This window comes from Adiantum capillus-veneris, chromosome 24 (assembly GCF_014529385.1).
Source record: "Adiantum capillus-veneris isolate H3 chromosome 24, ASM1452938v2, whole genome shotgun sequence".
NCBI classification, from domain to species: domain Eukaryota; kingdom Viridiplantae; phylum Streptophyta; class Polypodiopsida; order Polypodiales; family Pteridaceae; genus Adiantum; species Adiantum capillus-veneris.
This window is the reverse complement of record NC_140954.1, coordinates 86,888,904-86,913,673: the sequence shown is the minus strand read 5'-3', so window position 1 is coordinate 86,913,673 and position 24,770 is coordinate 86,888,904. Positions and strand designations below refer to the sequence as shown.

The window sequence follows — 24,770 nt, the reverse complement described above, 5'->3', positions numbered from 1 at the left end:
AGCTAAGCATCATAGAGAAAATAAAATTATGTCATCTAGAGGAATCTAGTGAATATTCGCTTGTTTGAATCAAGACCTACATGAAACCAAGAGAAGTTAAAAGTAAAACCCTACTTGAATTAAGAGTTACTCGTAGGGTGGGATAGTCTATCTGAGAGGCTGGTGTAATACACCTAAGAGATTTGGAAGGAAACATTACAAAGATTAGGCCGATGTCTCATAATTAAAACAAAAAATCATAATTTCCACTCACAAGTCATCCTTAAACATCTTTATTAAGATAACACGATCCTTTAGTGTCAATACTCACTAAACACACTTTCGTAATCATGGATTATGTGCAAATAAAAAGAGAACTCACTTTCTTCCAAAATAAGTTATGAGGATGGAATAAAGTGAGGGTGAGGTGGAGGCTTATATGAAAGTAGAGATCCGGGGCCATTGGTTGGATGCAACACCTTATCCGTAAAAGCATCTACATTGCTCATTTGCAAATTTCTTGGTGAGGGCCAGGTTTAATGCCCGGCAGAGACATTCGAAGTGGAAAAATCCAATCATAGGGGGCAAGCACTTCCACTTTTTGGTGCAAAGGTTACCAACCCATAGAGTCTTGTCAACCTTTGCAAAGAAACCCATAAGGTAGTAAATGAGTCCACCTGCGGTGGCACAATATGAAATGCAACTTTGAGCAAGAGATATCATGTGAAGACCTAGACTGAGTATGAGGTCTTCCCAGCATGATGAGCCATGTTTCAGGCATTGTCATGCATGCACGCCACCTCCAAAAGAGTGGGCAAAAGGGTGCAAGGTGGTGCACTCTCTGACCAGCACACGGTCCGAATCCTGAAAAGGGGGTCCATCGAAAAGCATGCAAAATTTCTCGCTAGCAATTCAGTGGGGTAAAATATTCTACACAGAGGGATCCAACATTGGGGCATTGATTTGCATCATCTTTGTTGAAATTGACATGGACGCATTTCGATTTATTTATTTATTTTGTTGTTTAAACTGCTGATGTTGACAAGATCCTGTGACATGGCGCCTGTGCCTATAGGAGATCAAGAAGCTCTAAATTGTTGACGCGATCGATGGCCACATGATATGGCTTGCAAAATGGCAGAGTTAGGTTGTGGCTGGTTGTCTAAAATTAGGTGAAAGAGGGAAAGCTTTAGATAGGTATTAGTGGGTGAGAGTTGAAAGAGCTAGCTGATGACGTTGTGGGCTTGAGGGTGTAGATGGTGGTTGAGAAGCTACTAGGCTATGCAGTGCACAATGCTCCAAAGTTGGTGAAAATGTTAGGCGATTCCTTGCATGGAGAGTGGGCGATTGAGAGGGTTAAGAGGGGGGGAACTTATGGTGGCTGTGTGGAGAGAGAGAGAGAGAGAGAGAGAGAGAGAGAGAGAGAGAGAGAGAGAGAGAGAGAGAGAGAGAGAGAGAGAGAGAGAGAGAGAGAGAGAGAGAGAGAGAGAGAGAGAGATAAAGAGACTTGACAATGTGTGGCGGCTGCTATGCAGTGGTTGAGAAAGGTGGCGACTGGAGTAGGGGTGTGTGCTCGTGAACTACAGCAATGAGGGGCACTATCCGTTGGAGATTCTGCTACAAGTGCATCACGGGATGAGAGGTGTTCTAGAAATCGTAGAAGAAGTACGTACAGGTGAGCGCCATGTAGAGTGGAGTGGGTGGCCGCCAATGGAGAGAGAGAGGGAGAGTGATATCAGGTAGCTTGTAGAGAGAGAGAGACTTGAGAAATTGTGAGTGTACTGAGGGTTGGTGATCAAAAAGCTGGGGCTGAAGTGTTGCATGGGTGGGAGTTCATCTCCCATTTTCATGTGCACACGAGTGGTGCAGGCCAAATGATAGCTATGGAAAGTGCAATGCACTTTACACCTAAGTGGAGTTCAAAACTCACCACATATACCTTATCCCTACAACAGCTAGATTGCTTATCCAATCCTATAAAAGGAACTCCTCTCTGTATTGTTCCATAGCAGTTGTTGTATTCAATTCGAATTTGAATTTCCCCCTCTACTTGGTGTCAACTCCCCCTTTCCTTCTCTCTCACACCTCTCTCCCTTCTGTACCTCCATCTCTCTGTCTATTCTCTCCTTCTCTACTCTCTCACTCTATCTTCTATATATCACTCAAGTTCACATGGTATCAGAGCTTATGAACTTGAGCTCATAAGTACTCTATGAGCCTTCTCTCAAAGAAACGACCTATTTTACGCCCATCTCTCACTTCCAAGGTTTACTCGGCTAGCATGACTAGCGCCTTGTCACCTGCAACCACCAAGTCAAGGTACTTCACCACCATTGACAAATGGGAACAAGTACAATGTGTGGAAGCTGAGAATGGAGCTATATTTGAAGCAACTTGGCCTCTGGAAGATTGTTTCTGGAGATGAAATAAGACCAAGTGAAGACGAATACGCCTCCGACACGGAGCTGCACTCAGCATGGGATTCAAGGGACATTACGGCTCAAATGGAGATTATACTCCATTGTGAGGATAGGCAAGTCCAAATGGTGCGGACTCTATCCACCTCTAAGGCTATTTGGGAGATCTTCAACAACAGTTATGAGAACACTGATCTTGTTTATCAAGTCTCCCTGATCAAGAGACTTGTGAACAATACTATGTAAGAAGGCCAATCTGCAGTCAAGTTTCTTGACAATTGGCAGCCACCACTGTTAGATGAAGTCTCATCTCTGGACTAGAGATTTCAAAGAAATTTCAATGTATGCTTATATTGGCGGCTTTACCCGCAAGCTAGAGAGCCTTTGTTACTACTCAAGCCCTGTCCCAGATGCAATTGCAAGGCCTTGTATCCAAAATCCATCAGGAAGAAGCTTTAAGAGACCAGTCTAATGGATTTATTACATTGGCTCTAGCCACTCATATCAATTTCAGAAAAGGTGGTAACCACCATTACAACAATGCAAGGCAGTTGCATAAAGGTGGTTCTAACCGCCCTAGAAATGCGCCTTATGGTCAAGTTCAATGCCACAACTGCAAGAAGTTCGGACACATTGCAAAGGACTGCACATCCAAAACCAAGCAACATGGTGGTAATCATGGAGGATTCAACAGACATAAAGCAAATGGAGGCAATCATCACAAAGCTCATGCTCATTTCACCAATATTTCAAGCTATGATGGTGATATGCACCCTACTTCTACACAACTTTTTCCTGCAAGCTTCAGCTCCTCTAAGCCACATCACAACTCGTCTATCTGGTATCTAGACACTGGAGCTACACATCACATGACATATCATTTTGATTGGCTTGCACACTACACTCCTCTACAACACCCACTTGAAGTCCTCATGGGGGATAGTAACATTCAATATGCTCAAGGATATGATGGCATTGTTTCCATTACCCTACCAAATGGCACTATAGCTCACTTAGACAAGGTATACTATGTACCTGATCTAAAGCAGAATCTCATCTCAGTAGGAGAGCTCACCTCCAAGGGCATTACAGTTTCTTTCATGCATGATACGTGCATCATGCATACAATTGACACAAATCACAAGCCTTTCTCTATATCCTGCCCCAAGGAAGGACGCTTGTATCCTCTTGGCTCCGGCAAAGTCCAAGCCAAAGCACTTTCAACAGTCATCAATTCTCCTAAGCAAGAGGAGACACTTACTTGGCAATACAGACTAGGTCATGTCTCACAACAAGTGCTCAAAGATATGCAGCAGAAGGAGCTAGTGGTAGGTTTGCCAACCACAATTACATTTTGTGAAGCATGCGTATTGGGCAAAGCTAAGCATTTCAAGTTTCCAAGGTCAAAGTCCCATACAGCTCAACCTCTTGAGCTTATCCACTCGGATTTGTGCGGCCCAATGCAGACACATTCACTCACTTGCAACAAATACTTCCTAATCTTCATCGTCGGTGACTATACAAGGTACACTTATGTCACCTTCTTGGCAGATAAAAGTGCTACTTTCATCCTACATGAGCACCAATTGAAGCCCTCTTTAGCTCTCCCAGTAGCTACAAACCATTTCAGCCCCCTACCTCATTCAAAAAAGACCCAAAACAGCCCTCATTTCACCCCCTCAGCTTCTCCTTCCTCGCCTCTAAGCATGGCACACTCACCTATTGTCGTATCATCCTCCTTCTCAACCCTGCCTACTTCTACTACTCCTAGAAACACCATCACTACTTCCTCTTATTCCTCAGCCCTCAAGGCATCCAATCATCATTCTATTCAACCCTCCTTATCAGCCCCAATGGATGATGATGGGATATCGCCTCCCCTTCTCCCTCGACACCGCTCTCTCGAAACCATCTACGAAGCAACTTCCTTCGCCTCATTATTGCTTCAAGAAGAAGAAGACCTCCCCATCAGCATCCCGGCCCGCTCGAAGAGAACACACTCTCAGTCAAAGATTCCATTGCCTCTCCCAAAGGTGAACAATGGATTGAAGCCATGAAGGAAGAGCTTCAAGCACATGAAGAAGCTTGAACTTGGACTATCACGCCAAGGCCCGACAACGCCAATGTCATCGGTTGCCGATGAATTCTCAAGAAGAAGCAATACCCCAACGGTTATGTCGAATGCTACAAAGCAAGGCTTGTCACAAAGGGCTATGCGCAACAACATGGTATAGATTTCACTGATACTTACTCTCCTGTCATGGGTATCACCTCATTCGCATTCTTGTTGCATTAGCCGCTTTCTTTGACATTCCTCTTCATCACATTGACATTCGCACTGCCTTTCTACATGGATGGCTAGATGAAGTCATTTATATGGCTCAACCGCCCTACTTCTATTGTGATGATCCCACTATCTATGTATGCAAGCTACCTAAGCCCATATACGGTCTCAAGCAGTCTCCACGACAATGGTTCAAGTGCTTGCATGCTTTTCTTATCAAATGGGGATGGGTTCAATGCACTTCTGACCCAAACTTATTCTATCATACTCTCTTTCATGGATGGGCAATCATTGGTGTCTATGTTGATGATATTCCTATCATTGCTAGTGATGAGATATAAGTCTCATCATTGCTAGTGATGAGATATCATTGCTAGTGATGAGATATAAGTCTCACATGTTGTGGAAATGTTCAAGGAGGAATTCCCAGTCCATGACAACGGCCCTATGACCTACTTCTTGGGCATAGAGGTCAAGAGGGATCCAAATGGTAGATTCATCAAGCTTTCACAGCGGAAATACATTGAAGACATATTGGGTGAGTATGGTCTTCTCTCCTCCAATGCACAACTCTCTACTCCACTCCTTGTCAAGAATAAATTATTCACTTCTCTGCCACCATCTGATGATGATACTTATTCTATGTCAAGATCTCCCTATGCTCGCTTAATCGGCTAGCAAAGGTACCTCATATCATGCACAAGACTTGACATTTAAAGCTTTACAGGTCATGTATTATCTCGCCATATGAAGGCACCTCACAAATGCCATGGTCTTGCTGCCAAGAGATCACTGCGCTACTTACACCACACTCGCCATCATTCTCTCACCTATTAAAGTCAACACCACTCATCACCACTGCAAATCAAAGGTTTTGTTGATGCCGACAGGGCTGGCCAAGACCAAAATATGCATAGCATCTCTGGGCATGTATTTGCAGGTGGTGCTATTTCTTGGCGAAGCAAGAGCTAGACTTCACTTGCTCTATCATCTGCCAAGGCAGAGTATATAACAGCATCCCTCGTTGCTCGTGAAGAATTGTGGCTTCACCAACTCCTAGAAGAACTGCCAATTCCATGTGCCACTCCTCCTATCGTTCTACATTGCAACAATCAGTTATCAATTGCAATGGCGAAAAGTCCTCAGCTTACCAAGCGCACAAAGCAAATCAAGCTTGCGTATCACTTCATCAAGGAGCTAGTCGAAGACAAATTCATCCACCTCAAATACATCTCTACCACAGAGAATGTCAACGATTTCCTTACCAAGGCAGTTCCTCCTGAAAAACACATTCTTTGCCTAGCAAGAGCCGGTTTGGAAGCTCCCTAGCTTCATCTTTAACAACACTCATTGTATTTTAGCATGGTTTTATTTTTGTATTCGCATGAGGGGGGATCTCCTCACAAATGCTCTATGCTTTCTGTTATGATTTCAGTTTGAGGGGGGATGTGGAAAGTGCAATGCACTTTACACCCAAGCGGAGTTCAAACCTCACCACATATACCTTATCCCTACAACAGCTAGATTGCTTATCCAAGCCTATAAAAGGAACTCCTCTCTGTATTGTTCCAGAGTAGTTGTTGTATGCAATTCGAATTTGAATTTCCCCCTCTACTTGGTGTCAAATCCCCCTTTCCTTCTCTCTCACACCTCTCTCTCTTCTCTACCTCCATCTCTCTGTCTATTCTCTCCTTCTCTACTCTCTCACTCTATCTTCTATATATCACTCAAGTTCACAATAACTTCCGTCCCATGCTTGTGCTTAGACTGCAGCGTGTGCATCCTCTGACAAAGACAAGGTGGAGGTGAGGCGGGGTAGAGGGCAGTAGAGGTGGATGTGACGTTAGGGGCCTTGCAAGACGTGCACCCTCAAGGGCTGGCAACTCCAAAATTTTCTCCCAAACCTGCTTGCCCGATTGGCAACAGACTGCCTTGCCCAATTGGGTACTATGCGCACACACACAACTACTTCAAGCCCGGCATAGAGCACAATTTTTTTTGCTTTTATTTGCTACTGGACAATTTAAAGTTGTTCAATTTCCATTATTAGTGCTACTCCTCGACTCGTTGCTCATTTCATCAATAGAGCGTCCGATTAACTGTGTGATGAGACCAAAGATCCACCCAATTTGTGAACGGTGAGCACTAGCCTGCTGCTTTACAGTTTTTCTCATAGACACCATCTCCATAAACCAATGCCTTTGTTTCCCCGGCCTATATCCATTTTTCAGATTTTGTGTTAACTTGATCCCTGGTAATCCTTTGAACACCTTAATTATTATTTGGTGTATTGTTCCCATGCTGCTAATGTTAATCAAGCTCCTAATCTGAGTGTCATGGTTTGATAATATCATAGAACATTGAAATTTCCTATCTACTTCCTATATCTAATCTGATACTTACCTACAAGATGATATTGTGCTTCCCTTTCTTTTGTTAACATCTTCATATCTTGGAAATTATATACAAACCTATTACAACTTGGCGATTTATATTGTTCAAACACCTCCAGTTTCCAACATATGTGTAAGCACTCAAGGTAAATTACATATTTCATTAGTTACTTAGTACATGTATGAAGATTATTATTAATAAAAATGAGTAATTTAAAAGTACTTAGCTCCAAATTTGTCACGTTCTCACTTCCTACAATCTGTATCTTGCCCAGAGCGATGGTTTGTGCTCTAATACCATTGCTACAGACAAAAGCGTAATTGCCCTGCATAATACGTGAAATAGAACACTGCAAACCATAAAATAGAAAAATCGACATACCTGGTAGATATCGTAGCACAGAATCAAAGCCGCAAGCGAATAGAGAGAGAGAGCAAGAGTGAGACAGTGCAACAGCACACGTGCAGGCGCACCTCCTAGAGCGGAGTGCTATGCCATCACGGCGAGAGAGAAGAGAAGAATACACAGACACTAGGTGCAATCTCCCCCCGTGCAAGTGACCATTTCTCTCTTGCACGTATTTGATTTATAGATTTCTTGAATGGTCAAATTGAGTACAAACTGGCCTGACGGTCATAAATGGCCAAAGCTCATAAGAGCACTTGAATAATCAAATATACATAAAATATAATATCCTTTTGCAATAGCCTAGCTCGGTCAAGCTTTTGCCAACTGTCAGCTGCAATAAATAGTAAGATATCAATTGCATAACATGTTCCCTCTTTGCAGCCAACAAATCAAAAAGTGGCTATGAGCATAGTGAAAAAGTTTGACCTTCAAGAAACCATCCTAGACATGTTAGAACTTCACTTTGAAGCAAATGTGGCTAAAGTTTCCACAGCACAAGAAAATCAAGAGATAGCACATCTTGAACAACTAGTGGAAAGCCTACAAAAAGACAAAAAAAATCTACAAACAGCTCTAGAGAAGGAAAAGAAAGATGCACTGCAAATATTTACAAAGATCTAGAAAAGGAAACTGAGTTAAATATCCAACTTCAAGTGGAACAGCAAGCATTGGAAAAGGATCTAAAAAGGGAGAGGAATGAATACTTAGAACTCTATGATTCTTATGATGTGGTGAAGTGCGCTCTCTCTATCCTCCTTGCCAATCAAGATGGGACACCAACATCTACTTCTCTCTACTCAAAATCAAGTTCTTAAAAGCTTATAGCACTCAAGGTGGAGTTCAATCAAGAGAAGCTACAAAGACAAATATTGATAGTTGGCATGCTCATGACTAATGCACAAAAAGAACAACAAATGAAAGAGCTTTAGGAACAACTTGCCAAAGCCAAAGCAGAATTGACTGCACAAGTTTGAAATGTATGCTAGAGATATAAAAGCCAAAGTTGTGGATTTTGGTGGCACTTCACAAGAACCTAAACATGTACACTCACCCAAACCACATACATCAAGTTTGAAAGTCTTGATCAGATACCCTTAATAGACATACCTAGTACTTCAACCTTGGGAGGCATTCATAATCTAGAAGAAGACCGATAGGAAGTGGATGCTCGAGATGAGCTCAAAAGTGGATAGCAGACATGTCAGATGGGGTAGCCAAGAATACATGGAATACGAGCTAAAGGTCCTAGATTCTATGATACTTTTGATGATACACTCAAGGCTACAATAACACTATTGCAAGATGTACCAGGCCTCACATGTCATATGACATGCAAGATAGCTAAGATGATAATCACTTGCATGGAGCTTTTGATGACATTGATAGAGAAGAGCATTCATGGGAAGTCCTCCTTGGAGGCACTAGTCGCATTAGCTGCTTAGACCTACAAGAGGCTCCATCCAAGAATGTCATCATGGGAATGTATGCATGAATCATAATGAATGAGAATAAATTTAACTCCTTCTTGGAGGAGATGTCTAATCTTTGCATGCATGATGGTGTAATGAAAAGTTATGTGTATGTGTCTTTGTTAAGAGTTTCTCATGTTCAAAAGGTCCTTGGTTTATGTGAATTGAGTGCATAATGATACTAAAAATGAGTAAACATCTACATGCATCAAGATGGTTTTTCTTTTGTGGTTGGTGCTCATATATAATGTCCTTTTGATCCAAGAGGACATAATGTTTATGCTATTGCTAAGCATGAATGCTCTAGTAGACTAGGGGTTTGACAAACTATGTTACACGCATTACAGACACCCCACTTTTTGTAAATTTGTACATATGAACATGATTCCATGTGTCAAAAGGGTGTGTGAGAATTTTTTCTGTTGGGATTTTATTTTTCATTAGCAAGCACATGGAGTACAAGTCTCTAGTGTAGCATCAACTATTGGTATTGTAAGTGCCCGTTAGTGAGTTTTTTGGAGTATCAATTATATATAGCTTAAACTCATGTAAGAAAATAAGAAAGTTCAATCAAATATAACAAAATTTCATATCTTTGGTCATTGTGCCTTCCTCATGCTTTTTGATGCAATTTCTCCCCCCATGACTAGTCTTTTGTACATCTAGTTGCACTGTGGCAACTTGCTGTTCACGCCAATTATGCACATAGAGGTGCATATATATGAAATTAGTGGTCTTAAAAACTTTATTTCAAAAAACGCAAAGAGTTTTTTAGGCTTGAAAAAAATTATTTGAGGTTTTGGTTTGGAAAATACAATCTCTTTTTTGTAGAGTATAGGATATGGTAGCCCGAGGCAGTTTGATGTAGAGTGAGTTGTGGAAGCTTGCGTGTTTTGTGGCATATGTACTCTTTGTAATTGTGGTTGTAAAGAGTATTTTGGTGAAGGGGAAATATCTTTTCCTCAAGTGCATTGGTTGGCATATGTTGTAATTCCATGCCAAGGCATATGCTTCCTAGTTCCCATGGCGATCTTTTGGGCGGGTGTGTGCTTGTAAATTCCTAAGGGATCACTTTCTTTTTAGTTGCAATTTTATTGGAGTTATTTTGATATGGTTTGTGGTGCCAAATTTGTGTCTTGCACGTTACTAGGAGACATTGCTTAGAGGTGCCCTCTTGTTCGTTTTCCCAACAGCTTAAAGGTTCCCATGAGAGAGGGCATGTCCACCATATGGAGCATGTTAGGCGAAGAGGTTAGTGGTGACACTTGTTCTACCACTGCAATAGCTCACACAATGATCGACTTTTCACATGGGATGTGAAGAGCGAACATCACTACAACAAGGTAAGGAGGTCTTAGCTACCCTACCAACTATCTCACCGCCTAAGTGGGACGAAAAGTTCTATGTCACCTCAAGTGTGGGAGATGACTCCTTGGGGGTAGTGCTACTCCAAAAGGATGCAAAAACATCTTTTATGAGGCCCATCTACTTCTCCAGTTGCATGATGACAGCGATAGAGAAAGGTTTCACCCATGCTAAACACCTAGTCCTGGCTCTTAGATTTGCAATAACAAAGTTTCGATCATAATTGTTGCCTAGGCAATTTGAACTCTTAACCATGGATGAAATGTTTCCCTATGTGGTACAGCACATGGATGTTTCTGTTAGAATTACTAAATGGCTAATTTGTCTGCAAGAGTTTGACTACATGGTACAGGTGGAAAGCACAACAAGGGGAAGCTTGGGGGGACTCATGACCTACCAGAACTTTGAGAAGAAGGTAAAGAAATCTAAAGGGGAGGGAACTCAACCACTTCGAGAGCCACTGGTGATAGAAAGAGCACACTCTCTCTACTTTGATGGAGCCTACAAGCGAGCATCTGATAAAGCAGTTGTAGGCATAGTTTTTTTTAATGAGGACAAAGGTATCAAGGTAATTTTTCTTGGCCATTTGTTAGAATTACATTCTAACAACAATGAAGTTGAGTATACAGGCGGCTTGCAAGGTTTTGTTGCATTGCGAGAAAAGTTTTTGTCGAGCAGGGCCACGCGGCTGCCTGGTGCGCTGGATGGAGGGCAGGCCTTTGGGAGCTAACACCCCCACCCTCTTTGCAAAGTTGCCCTTACATCTGGGGGGAGACGGGGAGAGAGCAGGACTCGTTCAAAAGAAAGAAGCAGGGCAAGGGTTTCCGCCTGAGAGAGAGAGAGAGAGAGAGAGAGAGAGAGAGAGAGAGAGAGAGAGAGAGAGAGAGAGAGAGAGAGAGAGAGAGAGAGAGAGAGAGAGAGAGAGAGAGAGAGAGAGAGAGAGAGAGAGAGAGAGAGAGAGAGAGAGAGAGAGAGAGAGAGAGGTTGTGTGTGTGTGTGTGTGTGTGTTTGAGAGCTGGGAGGTAATCTTTCCAAATATCATGTGACAAGTGAAATTTTTTTAAGCATGGGTATGCTTGAGTGTGTGTAGACAAAGGTTTTGTATAAAATTTAGTTATTTGTTGAATTTTTCAAGTGGATAAGGCTGTTGTGTTTAGACTGAGCTATAGAGAGGCATATTGCATATTTTCAAGTGTGTTTTCCCTTTCCATTTTCTAGTGCCACCATGGAGGAGCACAATGATTCCTCCTTGGTTAAAGACAAAAATAAAATTTTTGATGTCAATGAAGATGGTGGCATGAAGCTATGGACTAGTGTATATGTTGTCATTGTGTATGCCAAATGAAGAGAGTAAGATGCAAACTAGCCAATTGGTGATGTTGCACTGCAAGGCCAAAGCATGTTTGATGCATTGGAAGGCAAACCCAAACAGGTTCAATTGTCTCCATGAGAACAATTTTTATAGGACATGGATGCAAAATTTAAGGCCCTCAAATAGGATGTAAGTGAAGATCTCAATACATATTCTTGATCATTTTGAAGAGTGTTGGACAGAGTTGGTGGTGGCTATGCAATCAGCCAATGGTGAATATTTCAAGCTAGACAAGTTTATGGTTTGCTTGCACCCCAAGGTGTGGGAAAACATGGATTTCAAAAGCTCAAAAGATTACAGTGGAGTGGAAATTTCTTGGTTAAATAGCAAGAAGATCAAGAAGAAAATGGAACAAGGATTGCTAGGCTATGATGGCTTCTACTCAACCAAAGAGTCCGTGAGATAAAATTCAAATGGAGAACCAAGAAAACCAAAGTGTAGTCGTGGTTCCATAGGAATGGGTATGTACTGTTCAATATTTATTGGAGAAAATGCAGGAATTGCCTTTAAGTAAGATGGATAGATGACACTCAAGAAGAGAAAGAGTCAAAGCTAGGACTTTGTCTAGTCAGTGCTATAATTGCAAAGAAGAGGGGCACTATGCTCCCAAGTTCCTGCACCCACCCAGGGAAAGAGGACATGTACCCACTATTTGGTAGAGGTAGAGGAAAGGGGCCACTCAATGATTCACCAAAATTCCTTTTAAAACATATTTGTTCAAACTTGATTCTTACCTTTGACATGATTCATTATAATCATTTATAGGTCTACATTATTCTTTAACTGGATGCCTTTACATCCACCTTGTAGCTTTGAAATGATAATTTTTAAACTTAATAAAATATCATTGTATAGTGTTACCACTTCTTAAAACCTTGTCTTCATATCATAGGATACTCTTGTGCTGCAAGATCTCTTCTTGACCTTCAAACTTGGGTGGATCTTTGGTTACTAGTTCTTTGGGTTGCTCCTCCTTAGAAGGCTTCAAAAGCCTTACATGAAAAGCATTATGAATGAGGCAAGTGCTAGGTAACCTTCACTTGTGAGCCAATTCAATAATTGGCTTGAGGATCTAGAATGGTCCATAATATCTTTTTTCTAACTTTGCATAATCTTTTTGATGACCCGTTGGGTGTCCTTGTGTCCCTTTGCCTACTATATGGTTGAGACATGCCTTGGGAAACTTTATCATACTTTGTCTTTTGACATACATTGCATTTAAAAACATAATTTGATATGTCTACCTTTATTTGTTGGAGAATAGAAGTACATATCTACTCCCTTAAGAATAGCTTGAATCCCTATATGTCGTGCGTATGGGGGAGTATGAGATTCATACATAACTTTTTCATGTAATCTATGTGTAATGCATAACCTATTGCCATAGAGAAGATAACCATCTTGCACATTGTATGGTTACTCTTTCTTCCCTAGTGCAACAGTTGATATTATATCTTTGGAGTCTAGATCTATAGCATACGCATCTATCATAGAAGACAGATCATTGTGAGTAGCTATTGATACAACATTCACCTTTGGTGATCTTCTTGAATTGGTCTTTATGAAAGGTCATCGGTCACTTGGCTATGCTTACGAGCTATGTGAGCAATATGAAAGTTAAGCTGTGAAAGAGTGTTTGCCCACCTCGTTTCCTTATCACTAAATTAGTTTGCGTGAGAAATTACTTAAGACTTTGGTGATCTCTGCGCAAAATAAATGGAGTGCCTAAGAGATAATTCTGCTATGCATCTAACGCATGTAAAATATCCAACAACTCTTTTTTATTTATGTTTAGATTCTATTATTGTTCATTTAATCTCCTACTATCATATGCTATGGCATGCCCTTCTTGAAGCAACATAGCCTCAAGGCAATGCCCCACAAGCATCACATTGAACTTTGAAAGGTTTTGAGAGGTTTGGTGATATCAACACTAGTTGAGAGATTAACTTCAATTTGAGATTTTCAAAAGATTCACTCTCTTTTGCAAACCATATGTATTCAATTTTATTTTTAGTCAAGTCATATAATGGCTCGGCTTTATAAATGAGAAATTTTCTAAAGCGTCTATAGTATGTACACATTCCTATAAAGATTCTTGATTCAAGTAGATTCATGGATATATGCCATTTTTTTATTATCTCCAACTTTTAGCATCCATTTGGATCCCAGGTTGGGAGATAATATGACCTAGATATTGAATCTCTTTTAAGAAAAATACACTCTTCTTTTGGTTGATACAAAGTTTATTATCTCTCAAAACCTAAAATATTACTTGAAGACGATACTTGTGTTTCTCAATAGAGTTGGAGTAGATAATAATGTCATCAAAGAACACTTCCATGAAGCTTTGATGCCTCCCCATCATTTGAATAAAGGTAGCTAGTGCCTTGATATGCCCAAAAGGAAGTACCATGAATTCATATAGACCAAATTTTGTAAGAAAGTCCATCTTATGAATACCTTCTGGTATGATACTTATCTGGTGATAATCACTTTGAAAGTCTATTACTAAAGTAGCTAGAACCATGTATCCCAGTAGCTTATCAAATAGATCTTGTATTTTGGGAGCAGGAAATCTATTCTATATGGTTATCCAATTAAGTGTGTGATAGTCCACACACATTCTATAAGTACCATCCTTCTTTTGTAGTAGTAGAGCTAGGGAGAAAAATAAAAATGAACTAGGTATCCTTTTTTCTACAAGCTCATTCACTTGCCCCATAATCTCTTCTTGTTGTGCCAATGAGACTCGATAAAGAGTCTTATTAAGAAGTGAACTATCAAGTAGAAGTTCCATGGTATGATCATCTTGCCCTCTTTTGGGGGAGGTAGCTCCCTGGGGATGCTATCCATAAACACCTTGAAACATATTTAGGAGATCATACAATATAACTCCTCTTTAGTTTCACTTTGTACTTCTTTAAGCACACATGCATCTTCTTTAGTTTCTTTGACAAAAACCATGTAACAAGAAAGTGGACTTGTCATTACTTTGTCAAAATATTGAGTTTGTACAAGTGGTATGGTGCTATCCACACTATTTACATCAAGTGCAATATCCTTGCCTCTATAGAAAAAGAGGACTTTTCTTTGAAAAAATCTGAGAGAGATAGTCATGCAATCAAACCATGGTGCCCCTAAGATAACGTCTTTATGTTTGAGTGGGAAGATGAAGAAATATTCTTTGTCAACATAGATTTGCACATGATCGTTAGCTTTCAAATCAACGGAGTGACTCAGGCATCTTTTCCTTTGAAAGCTCCATGTACTTTCACCACATCCCACACCTTAGAGTCATGGATTCCTAGATTAATAGCTAGTTCAACAGAGATAAATTCATGGGTGGACTTGAGATTAAAAAGTATCAAATCATCATGCTACTCTCTTACTTTTTCCCAAGCATAAAAGAGTGGTGCTCCTTTGCAATGGCCTTCCTCTTTTAGAGGTTCCACCATGGTAGCTCTAGGAGGATCATTACGTTCACTTCTCTTATGACACACAAGTGAAACATGTCCTTACTCCCAGTACTTGAAACACTTGTTATCCTTATGACAATGTCCTACCTCTTCAAGTGAAAGTCTATTTTACCTTTTAAGACTTTTTCCTTCACTTTGGCTTTGCTGTTGTAATTGTTAGCCTTGGTGAAATATTGTGTCGTGTTATTCTCCTCTATTTTCTCAGTTTGTTCCTTAGCTTCCATAGTCTTGGGGCCCTTCTTACTCCCTTGCTAGAAATGAATCCTTGAAGTGACCATTAAAAGGGCTCATGGAGAAAGAGAGAAAAAAACAAAGTGGGAGAATAGAAGTTGCAAAGGTAAGAGAAGGTGGATGCAGGTAAAGAGTAGTCAAAGACTACCAATAGGAGAAAGCACCACAGGATAAATCAAACAAACTTCCAACTTGGATGTAACAATCCTAAATATGATCTGGGGAGTTATGTCAAGGGTCAAAAGCAAATATTTGTTAGCATTGAACCCCGATTGAGGAGACAATGGTCTACCATCATTAGTACGAGGCTTTGATGTACTAGATAAGCTATGCATGTGGTATAGAAAATGGTATCAAGGATAGTGAATCCCATTGATGTGCTATGCAAGTATAGTCCTACATAGATGGTGGTGCCCAAGTGTGTGTCATGAAACAGGCTAATATGAGGGATATAGGGGTTAAAATGGTGGACAAGTCAAATGTGAAAATGAAGAATGGCAAACCATGCCAAGGCAAGGTGCTTGGGTATAGTTCATGATGGGAAGGTAAAGGTGATGGGTACTAAACACGGCCTCATTGATTTCTTTGTGATGAAAGCAAGTGATAATGCTTATTTATAATTTTTGGGAGACCATTTCTCCTTGCTATAAGAGCTACACAAAATTAGAGAACTAGTATGTTCATTTTTACAAATAAAGAGATTCTAAATAGATAGGCGGTATTGGATGTGAGCTCCAAAGGGATCCACTTCCATCCAATGATGGGTAAAGATGAGGGCGATTTGATGAAAAGATACAAGTATGAGACTGTAATAGACTATGATGAGGGCTACACAAGTACTATGGAGGAGAGTGATGATGAAATTTTGAAGATTGATGACGATTTTTTCAGAGTTTCCATAGATACCCCCACTTGGAGAAATGTATGTTGTCTCATGTTCATGGTATAGATGCAATAGAGGTGGCTAGAATGTCGGGTGAAGACTTAACTAAGCAAGAAAATCAAAACTATGTGAAATTGTGTGCATACTATCCCAAGTTGTTTGCAACCAAGTACAAGGATCTACAAGGAGAAAAAGGGGTGAAATAGAAGATTCGACTCAAAGAAAGGTATAGATCAAAATCACAAAAGCTATAAATATTGGGGGAGATTCAATAGGAATCCGTAAGGTAGAAGATAAACAAACTACCTGAAGCAAGTATTATCTGCTACTTTGAGTACTCATCTACCTTCTCCATGTTGTCTATAGCCGTATTGCACGCCTCAAATGTTGTTATCATGGTCGTCATCATTCTCGTTGAGACCTTTTTCGAGGAGTGCGTATGCATGAAAGTATACAAGTGAGAGATGATTGAAGATCTATTTTTTTTTACTCATAGGCTGATCTAGGGAATTTTTGAGGTGATTATGCAAGGAGAAATATGTTTGTGTGTGTGTGTTTAAGTATAAAAAATCCCTTCATAATTGAACCGAGTCTCACCATACCCCGAGCGGATATTTTTGAGCGAACCCAAAGTCGAGCGAACCCATCATATATGCCTTAGTGAGGGGGGAGATATATATATATATCTATACTTGAACATTGGTACTTGAACAGAGAGCATTGCTACAAAAATATGACAACTAAAGTTCCATACACACATGTAAAAAAGAGGGATAGATAGATAGATGGATAGATGGATAGAAACACACACTTTTAGAGAGAGAGAGAGAGAGAGAGAGAGAGAGAAATGATATTAGAGTTTTGCATAGACTAAATGTTCTATGATAACCATCATATATGCCTCCGTGAGAGAGAGAGAGAGAGAGAGAGAGAGAGAGAGAGATACTTGAACATTGGTACTTGAATAGAGAGCATTGCTACAAAACTATGAAAAAAAAGTTCCATACACACATGTAAAAAGAGGGATAGAAACACACTTAGAGAGAGAGAGAGAGATGATATTAGAGTCTTGCAGAGACTAAATGTTCTATGATCACATGCCCCCCCTCCCAACGTGCACACACACGCGAAAAGAGGGATAGATAGATAGAAACACACACACACACACACACACACACACACAACATTTTTAAAATAGGAAGCAAGATTTCCCATCATGCAACTATATCAATGTGTATGGATTAGAACCTATTCTTTAGTAAGCATCTTCAAACCAATATAGATTCACTCACTTGCCTACCCTAATTTCGTTTCCTCTTGGTTCATGCTGCTTTGTGATGGCTCTCTCCTTTTCTTTCTATTCCCGTCCAAAGAATGGGTTATATACCATTGCTGATAAATTATGATTTGATCACCACAAAAGACGAGAGAGAGAGAGAGAGAGAGAGAGAGAGAGAGAGAGAGAGAGAGAGAGAGGAGGGGAGAGGAAGAGTGAGAGTGAGAGAAAAGTGCACGTAGTTATGGAGGTGAGCTTTGGTATGGATTAAGAAATTTCAAAGGTGAAACAAGTCTTGACTAAAAATAAGTACCAGTCTTGACTAAACAATTCACGCAATACTCCCAAGGTACCAAGCTGCAAGAACCGTATATCTTACATAAACACAAAAAATCACAACAAAAAGATGACAAAAAAACTCCCTAGAGATTATGGATGTGTATCACATATCACTATGCTGAGTCACACTCATCATCGATGAACACATTGCGTCTCCGTCGTTGATTTTGTAGCTCATAGTCGTATTGGGTGCTTGATGTCATTCCTCTCGCAATCTTCTCTATATAAACTGGCAAAATACTTCAATGAAACAAAAAACATGATTATGGACCCAACACAAAAGATATCCTAATACATCGCATATAGTAACATCACAATAGATAGCCTAATACATCGCATATAGCAATATCCAAAGTCTCAAGAACAAATAGTCTACCAACATAGCATAAACAAAAAATGTCAAGTGGAGGGTGGGAGCCTCACAAGTCATCATATGGGTTCCCACCAAGCCTGTCACCCTCATCCTCCACATCCACAGATGTGGAAGCCTCATCAACACTCCGCAACTGAGGCAGCAGTAGAGGCTGCACATATGTCAATATCAAGCCCTCATTACTATCAATGGAAGCACATGCACGTCCAGTACCAAGACAAGCTGCTAGCACTAGTGCTGTCCCACACCCAAACTCTAAACAAATACCACCACGTCTTCACAACATCTCCACGAAGCATGATAAAAGAGTGTGACTCATCTGTAGACCACCACGCAACGGCTCTCCTGTAGATGCAAGGGCTCTAGAGGATACAGGAAGATAATGTCTCATCATGGAATCTGTCGGACTCATGCCAAGAGAGTGAAACATAGAGGTGCTCTCTGCCAAAAAACATGGAGGCTGCATCCCCCGTCTATGAAACAAAGCATAGAGGTATCGCAGTACAAATACAACAATAAAAAAAGTTAACACTAGAATGGTAACCTAACAGGACATAAAAGTGTCCTTTCAGGGTTTTGGGAAAAAATTCCAAAATCATATTAGATCCACTCATTTTGAAAAATCCTTTCATGAGCTTACAGTTCAATAACTACTACATATGGAAAAAATGAGAAACTTGTAATTTTTCTCATCCCTTGGTCACTACAAGCCTCCAAAGTTGATGGACCAGTGCATTTTGCACAAAATAGCAATTTCTTATGGTTGATTGCATATAAATAAGAGTGGGGATTTTTGTAGGACATGACATAAAATGCCCTCTAAACTTCAATGGGTTGGTGACCAAAACATATGGTTGCTTTTACCTCACTAATTTTTTTTTTGGAAAAAAAAAGGTACAAAAAAGTTGCATTTTTTCCATTTTGCGGACCTATCATCAAAGTTTCTATAGTCACGCTCAATACATATACTATATACATGTTTTATTAGTTCCCTTTGGGCATCTGGATTCAAAAGGAGCCATGGAGCATGTCAAAAGGATAATGGATCTCTTACAATTGGAACCTTGGGGGCAATGATGAAGTGCTAAATACAGCAAACATGAAAAAATTGGGTTTAGCATTATGACCTCTAGAAACCCATAGAAACTACTCAATATCTAGCCAAGTTTGTAGTCTATGATTAGATATGGTTACTACCTACAAAATACACACAATTGGCCTAAGAAACTAGCAATATTGAGAAAGTTATACTTGCTACTCTAAAATGTATCGTATTCTTCAGCAATCAAAAAACTCAACCATCATCATATACTATGCTATATAGCATATTAGGTCCCCCAAAACTCAAGGAAGATTAGCTTTATGTTCTATATTACACTTACACAATCAAAATTGAATTTGGATATCAAGAAAGCCCCCAAAAATCATAGAAGTGCTAATTTTGGCCAAAAAACAGGATTATGCAATTCTTGTAAATTGGTCATAACTTTCAATTTTAACACTTAGCTCTCTCTACAAGCATCAAAACATGTTGAGAACTATGAAGGCCTAACCTCTAGCCATCTAAACCTCACAAACATGAACTTTAGAGTGGTATAGTTGCCAAAAATTGAAAAAAAGCCAAAAACAGGACCCGTTTTTTCACACAGTTTAGGTTCAAAAATGTTGTGCAAGAGTAAGGTTAATGGTGAGATAGATACTCCAAAAAAAATGCTAAGTTTTTTCAAGCTCATAAGGAAACTTTGTGGATATATAGCACCTAGAAATCGATTCTCATACTCTTCAAATAATTCAACCAAAATGGTCACTTAATAGGACACAAAAGTGTCCAAGGACATAAAAGTGTCCTGTTACCATTCTAGTGTTAAAGATGAACGGACCACCAAGACCCAAATATGTGTGATGTCACTAGGTTTTGCGTTACCTCAATATGCTCCCCATAGCTATGAAAAAAACCATAGGGGTCATGATGCAGAAGAACAATGCGGCGATGAATGCTCATGTCAGACGCGCTACCAAATCGCTCCACCCACCAAATGCTATCTCCTAAACATGGCAACCATGGTTTAAATGTATCACTATTAAATATGAATTTAATGCAATTGAATAATGATACTCACCAACACATGATGCCATGATCAATAACCACCCTGAATCTGCAAGAATAGAGAATGCTAGATGAATACCACTGCGAACATGATCCTCTGAGCAGATGTCCCAAGACGGCGTCATAGTTGATGCATGGTGCAAGCCACCAAATGGAAAATCCAAAAATATAAAGTCAGTTGCCCATGCCACAGTCCCACCCACCTTGGTGTATTGTACTCCATCTGGCCGAGCTCTGAGCATGTGGTCGTGGAGGGGAGTCCAAACTGAATTTTTGAGTCCCGCACGAAAGTCACTAGCAATACAAATGTAATCCCCTACCATAGCCACATATCTGACATCTCTAGAAGAACTAGTGACTACAGTAGGAAAGTCCGATGCATGCACAAAAGAGAGAACTTTCCTAGCAGTTAGATCTCCGTGCACATCTGCAATGATTTGAAAACATAAATACACAAGATCCAAGAGACTCTACATAAAAAAGTAAATAGCATAAGTAGCACACCATGTGTGGGCAGAGATTCCGTATCCGCAATCTGCTTTTCTTTGACGTTGTTGCGACCTCCTATGGAGAAAATAAAGAATTTTCTCTCTCTTTGAACGAACACATTTCTAGTATATGCTATTAAAATAACAAAGCACACTTACTAGTAGCTGGTTGATCCTGGTTTAAGGAAGGGTTTTCTTCTTGTGTGTTGGTCTTTTGGCTCTTCTTCATCTCTTCATACAACTCTCTCTCTCTAGCCAAGACATGGCCTTTGGCCATGTCCACCCACCATGGACAATGAACCAACTCCCACTCCGACAAGTGATGCATGGATGTGGGATACATACAACTCTCAACTATAGCTATGTTTGTCCATTGCTTGGCCAACATAGGAATCATAGCAATGTGTCCCAAAGAGTGTAAATATGTGAAATACCTACAAATATTACTCTATTAGACTCTTGCCTACACACAAAATAAATTTAACAAAAAATAAAGTTTGTGTATCTCACCGATATAGAAGCCTCTGAGCCGCCATGGGAGTGGTATCAATCTTCTTCATTGCCAAGAGCTCTGCATCTTTTGTCTTGGCCTCAAGGCTAGTCTCAGTAGGAAAGAGGTGAGCTCTAGCCTGTAGTTTGAGCTCCTCAAAGTACATAGAGAGTGTACACTCAAGTGGCACAATAACACCCCCGGGCAAACCACCAAAATCCGAAAGAAGAACTATAGCTCTATCAAGTATACGCTGCAACAAATCTCTACGAATCCAGCTATGAAAGTAAAGATAAAACATTACAATCACTTCACCCAAAGCAAAATCCTAATGTCAACAAAATTTTCAGTGAACTTACTAACGAAAAAATTGATCGCCACGCTTCAGACCATAAGCTGTCCTCGTGATCTTATCTGACTCTAATAAAGAGACCCATAATATCTTGCTCTCAATAGGAGCATCATAGAGAGCAATCAAGTTCAGTTTCTCTAAAGTGGCCCAGCTATCCAACCCCCATCGTAGTGCCCACACACGGGCCAACCACTCCTCTCCAAGTCGAGGATCAATAATATTTAACATCTAAATGAAATAAAAAAACTCATAACCATAGCAAATAATCAAAGCATCTCTAATGGAAAACACTTACATACACCTTGCCTACTTGATCACCGTATTTAAGCGCAAGATCATTTATCACTTTTTCTTCTTCTTTAACCAAATCATCTGCGGACAATCTTTGCCTTGCTTGATCCATTCGTGAATGAATCTCCTTTGATATTTGAACCTAACAAAAAACAACCATTAGTAGAGAACCAATACCAAAGATAAACTGACAAAATTTTATGAACATACATCATATAGCAGTTTCCCTAAATATCGTCTCGTCAATGGATACCAAGGCTCTGCTCCTTTGGAATATCTCTTTCTGACCAATGCAATTATGCTTCTATCTTTCTCTGATAGACCCTTCAACTATTCTTCGTGATCCGCAGCACATATGTGAGAACAATTAACTAGCTCATCTTGAAAATGTGAAGTCACTAATGCATGGGTATTCATGCTGATCAAGACATTAAAAAGGTATATATTACATACTTGATTAAAAAAGATCAAGTAATGAGACCAAAATGGGAATGGATTCTCACAAATTCATTCGTTGAAGACTGGCCAACAATGCAATCTCTGGGACCTTTGTCAGATCAATGACCGTACACAGGACTCTGCAATGTTTCTCCTTCACCATTGAAAATTTTTCTTGCGGCATGCCAAGCTATAGTCCTATGGTTACCTTCCCATACGAAGAACATCCTCTCTGAAAGGATATGCAATTCAGGACGAGATGCAACTTCGTTTTCAAAGTTTTGATTTACATCTATCCAAATCGGATCCCAAGAGTCTCTTATGGCATCTATGAAAGCATCAAAGGTACAGTATTACAAACATTACATTTTTGAGGCTAGAATATTTAGGGTGCATTAAATAACCACATCCTTACCTGACACAAAGCTGTCCTCGCGTTGACATGTCCAAAGAGATACGATAAAAGCACCCTTCTCTTTCATATAACCTTCTTTTGCAAAAGCAGCTTTCAAGCCGCTTACATCATCTCTCAAGCCGCGCACTCGAGCATATGGAATTAATCGACAGAGAGGAATTGGAGGACACTCGAAGCAACTAAGTATCCTTGTTTTCTGCAAGACTGTTTTCATCTCCAACATTCAGCTCAGAAGCAACCTCAGCTTGGACCACATATGGAACAATTTCCAGGCATGCCTCCTCAACACCATGTGCATTGTCAACTTCGTGAACAGAACCAATGCCAAGCTCTTGACTCTGAGTAGTTTCATTATCCTCTTCCATGTCAGAGACGACAACTGAACTAACTTGGTCACTACACTCAATTGGTGTATGCACTTTTGAAATCTTGCCTCTTTTGCGTGAGACTCCCCTGCATGAAGTGCTTTAAAGATAAGCAACATACAAGAAATAACTACTAATCATTAATCCATTGATGCATTTCAAATAAACAATTCATTCCTTTTAAAGTCACCTAAACAAAATTTTCCCACAAAATTTTCTGAGTTCCAAAGAATTTTCTAACCACTGTTCCTGCTAGAAATCGCATAAAAACAGTCCGCGTTAACGCGGACTGTTTTCAAGCGATTTTTTCAAGCGAATTTTCAAGCCAGCTGGGGATTTCTGTAAAAGCTGGGGGATTTCTATAAAAGCTCACAATGAGACTATAATCAAGGAGCTATTAAGAAAAGCCATGTATCATTCTATTAAAGCCACGTAATTCACATTTGGATTGTCAAAGGAGTTCTTAAGAGAGAACACAGCACCACACCAACCATGGTGTACATACAAAGGTTCAAAAAAATTATCAAGGAGTTCAAAAAAAGCGAATTTTCAAGCCAGCTGGGGATTTCTGTAAAAGCTGGGGGATTTCTATAAAAGCTCACAATGAGACTATAATCAAGGAGCTATTAAGAAAAGCCATGTATCATTCTATTAAAGCCACGTAATTCACATTTGGATTGTCAAAGGAGTTCTTAAGAGAGAACACAGCACCACACCAACCATGGTGTACATACAAAGGTTCAAAAAAATTATCCATGATCTGCAACAATTTGTATTAAGAGATACAAGCTTAGGGGGTTGGGATGGGAGAGGATGTGCTTAGTGGAAGAAGAAGTCGTTTTGATTGGAAGCGGCTCATTCTCGGCGTCGCCTATCCATCTCAATTCACCTCATCACTGCACACCCCATTCCCTATCACCTCCTTTCGCTGCATGTGCTATACCTACACTATTCTAATGGGTTTCTTGCATCATATACGAGGAACAAACTTCAATGGCAATGGACCACCTGGTGATGAGAGTGAAGGGGCTGTGAACCCGGGAGATCGAGATATCAAATCTTATCTCCCTCCCAAAAAAGCCCACGCATCCCAACTTGCGCTCAAATCATATTTCAAATTAGGGAGCAAGTGAAACGTCATTCACTAATTTCCATTCATTGGCATGCAAATTATATGCATTGACTAACTGAGTAAAATGGAGAATTAATCGAGTAGTTTAACTTATGTCTGAAGGATTGAAGATTGAGAAATCATGTGAAAGGCTTTCCCCCAACATATATCTTACTTTCTTTTTGATATCAAAGGCTTCTCTTAATATAATGGCTTCTCTTAATATCAAAGGCTTTTCCCTAACATATATCTTACTTTTTTTCTGATAACTCACCTAACCACAGGTCTTCTTGTTTATGAACCCTCCTCCTCCAATTTTTGAACCCTGTTCCTCCTTACAGTGAGCCGAGACAATGTCAATCGTTTAGTGATTTTTTCCACTCAAAAGCCTTGGTTAAAATGGCCAGCTACGCAGGTTCTCAAGGCCAGCTACACATTAACGCA

The 24,770-nt window shown here is 40.1% G+C and overlaps 1 protein-coding gene and 1 pseudogene across 1 annotated transcript; both read right to left on the bottom strand.

Moving 5' to 3' along the window:
• Positions 1 to 18,315: 18,315 nt before the first annotated feature.
• LOC147426711 (uncharacterized) lies at positions 18,316 to 21,093 on the bottom strand. Its single transcript, XM_086499123.1, has 7 exons — positions 21,024 to 21,093; positions 20,881 to 20,940; positions 20,580 to 20,624; positions 20,390 to 20,425; positions 20,179 to 20,315; positions 19,809 to 19,817; positions 18,316 to 18,420 (listed from the first exon to the last, which is right to left on the bottom strand). The coding sequence occupies exons 1-7, from the start codon at positions 21,091 to 21,093 to the stop codon at positions 18,316 to 18,318; spliced, it is 462 nt and encodes a 153-aa protein (XP_086355249.1).
• Positions 21,094 to 21,983: 890 nt separating this feature from the next.
• On the bottom strand, positions 21,984 to 22,917 carry LOC147426710 (uncharacterized; annotated as a pseudogene).
• Positions 22,918 to 24,770: the final 1,853 nt, after the last annotated feature.

Bases quoted from the DNA above. Each gene is read 5' to 3' on its own strand.
- LOC147426711 (XM_086499123.1), bottom strand. From the start codon at position 21,093: ATGAAGAAGAGCCAAAAGACCAACACACAAGAAGAAAACCCTTCCTTA. The intron at 20,625-20,880 runs GTGTGCTACTTA...ACTCCCCTCCAC, and splicing joins GGAATCTCTGCCCACACATG to GACCACATGCTCAGAGCTCG. The intron at 20,316-20,389 runs GTGAGTATCATT...TGCCATGTTTAG, and splicing joins GATCATGGCATCATGTGTTG to GAGATAGCATTTGGTGGGTG.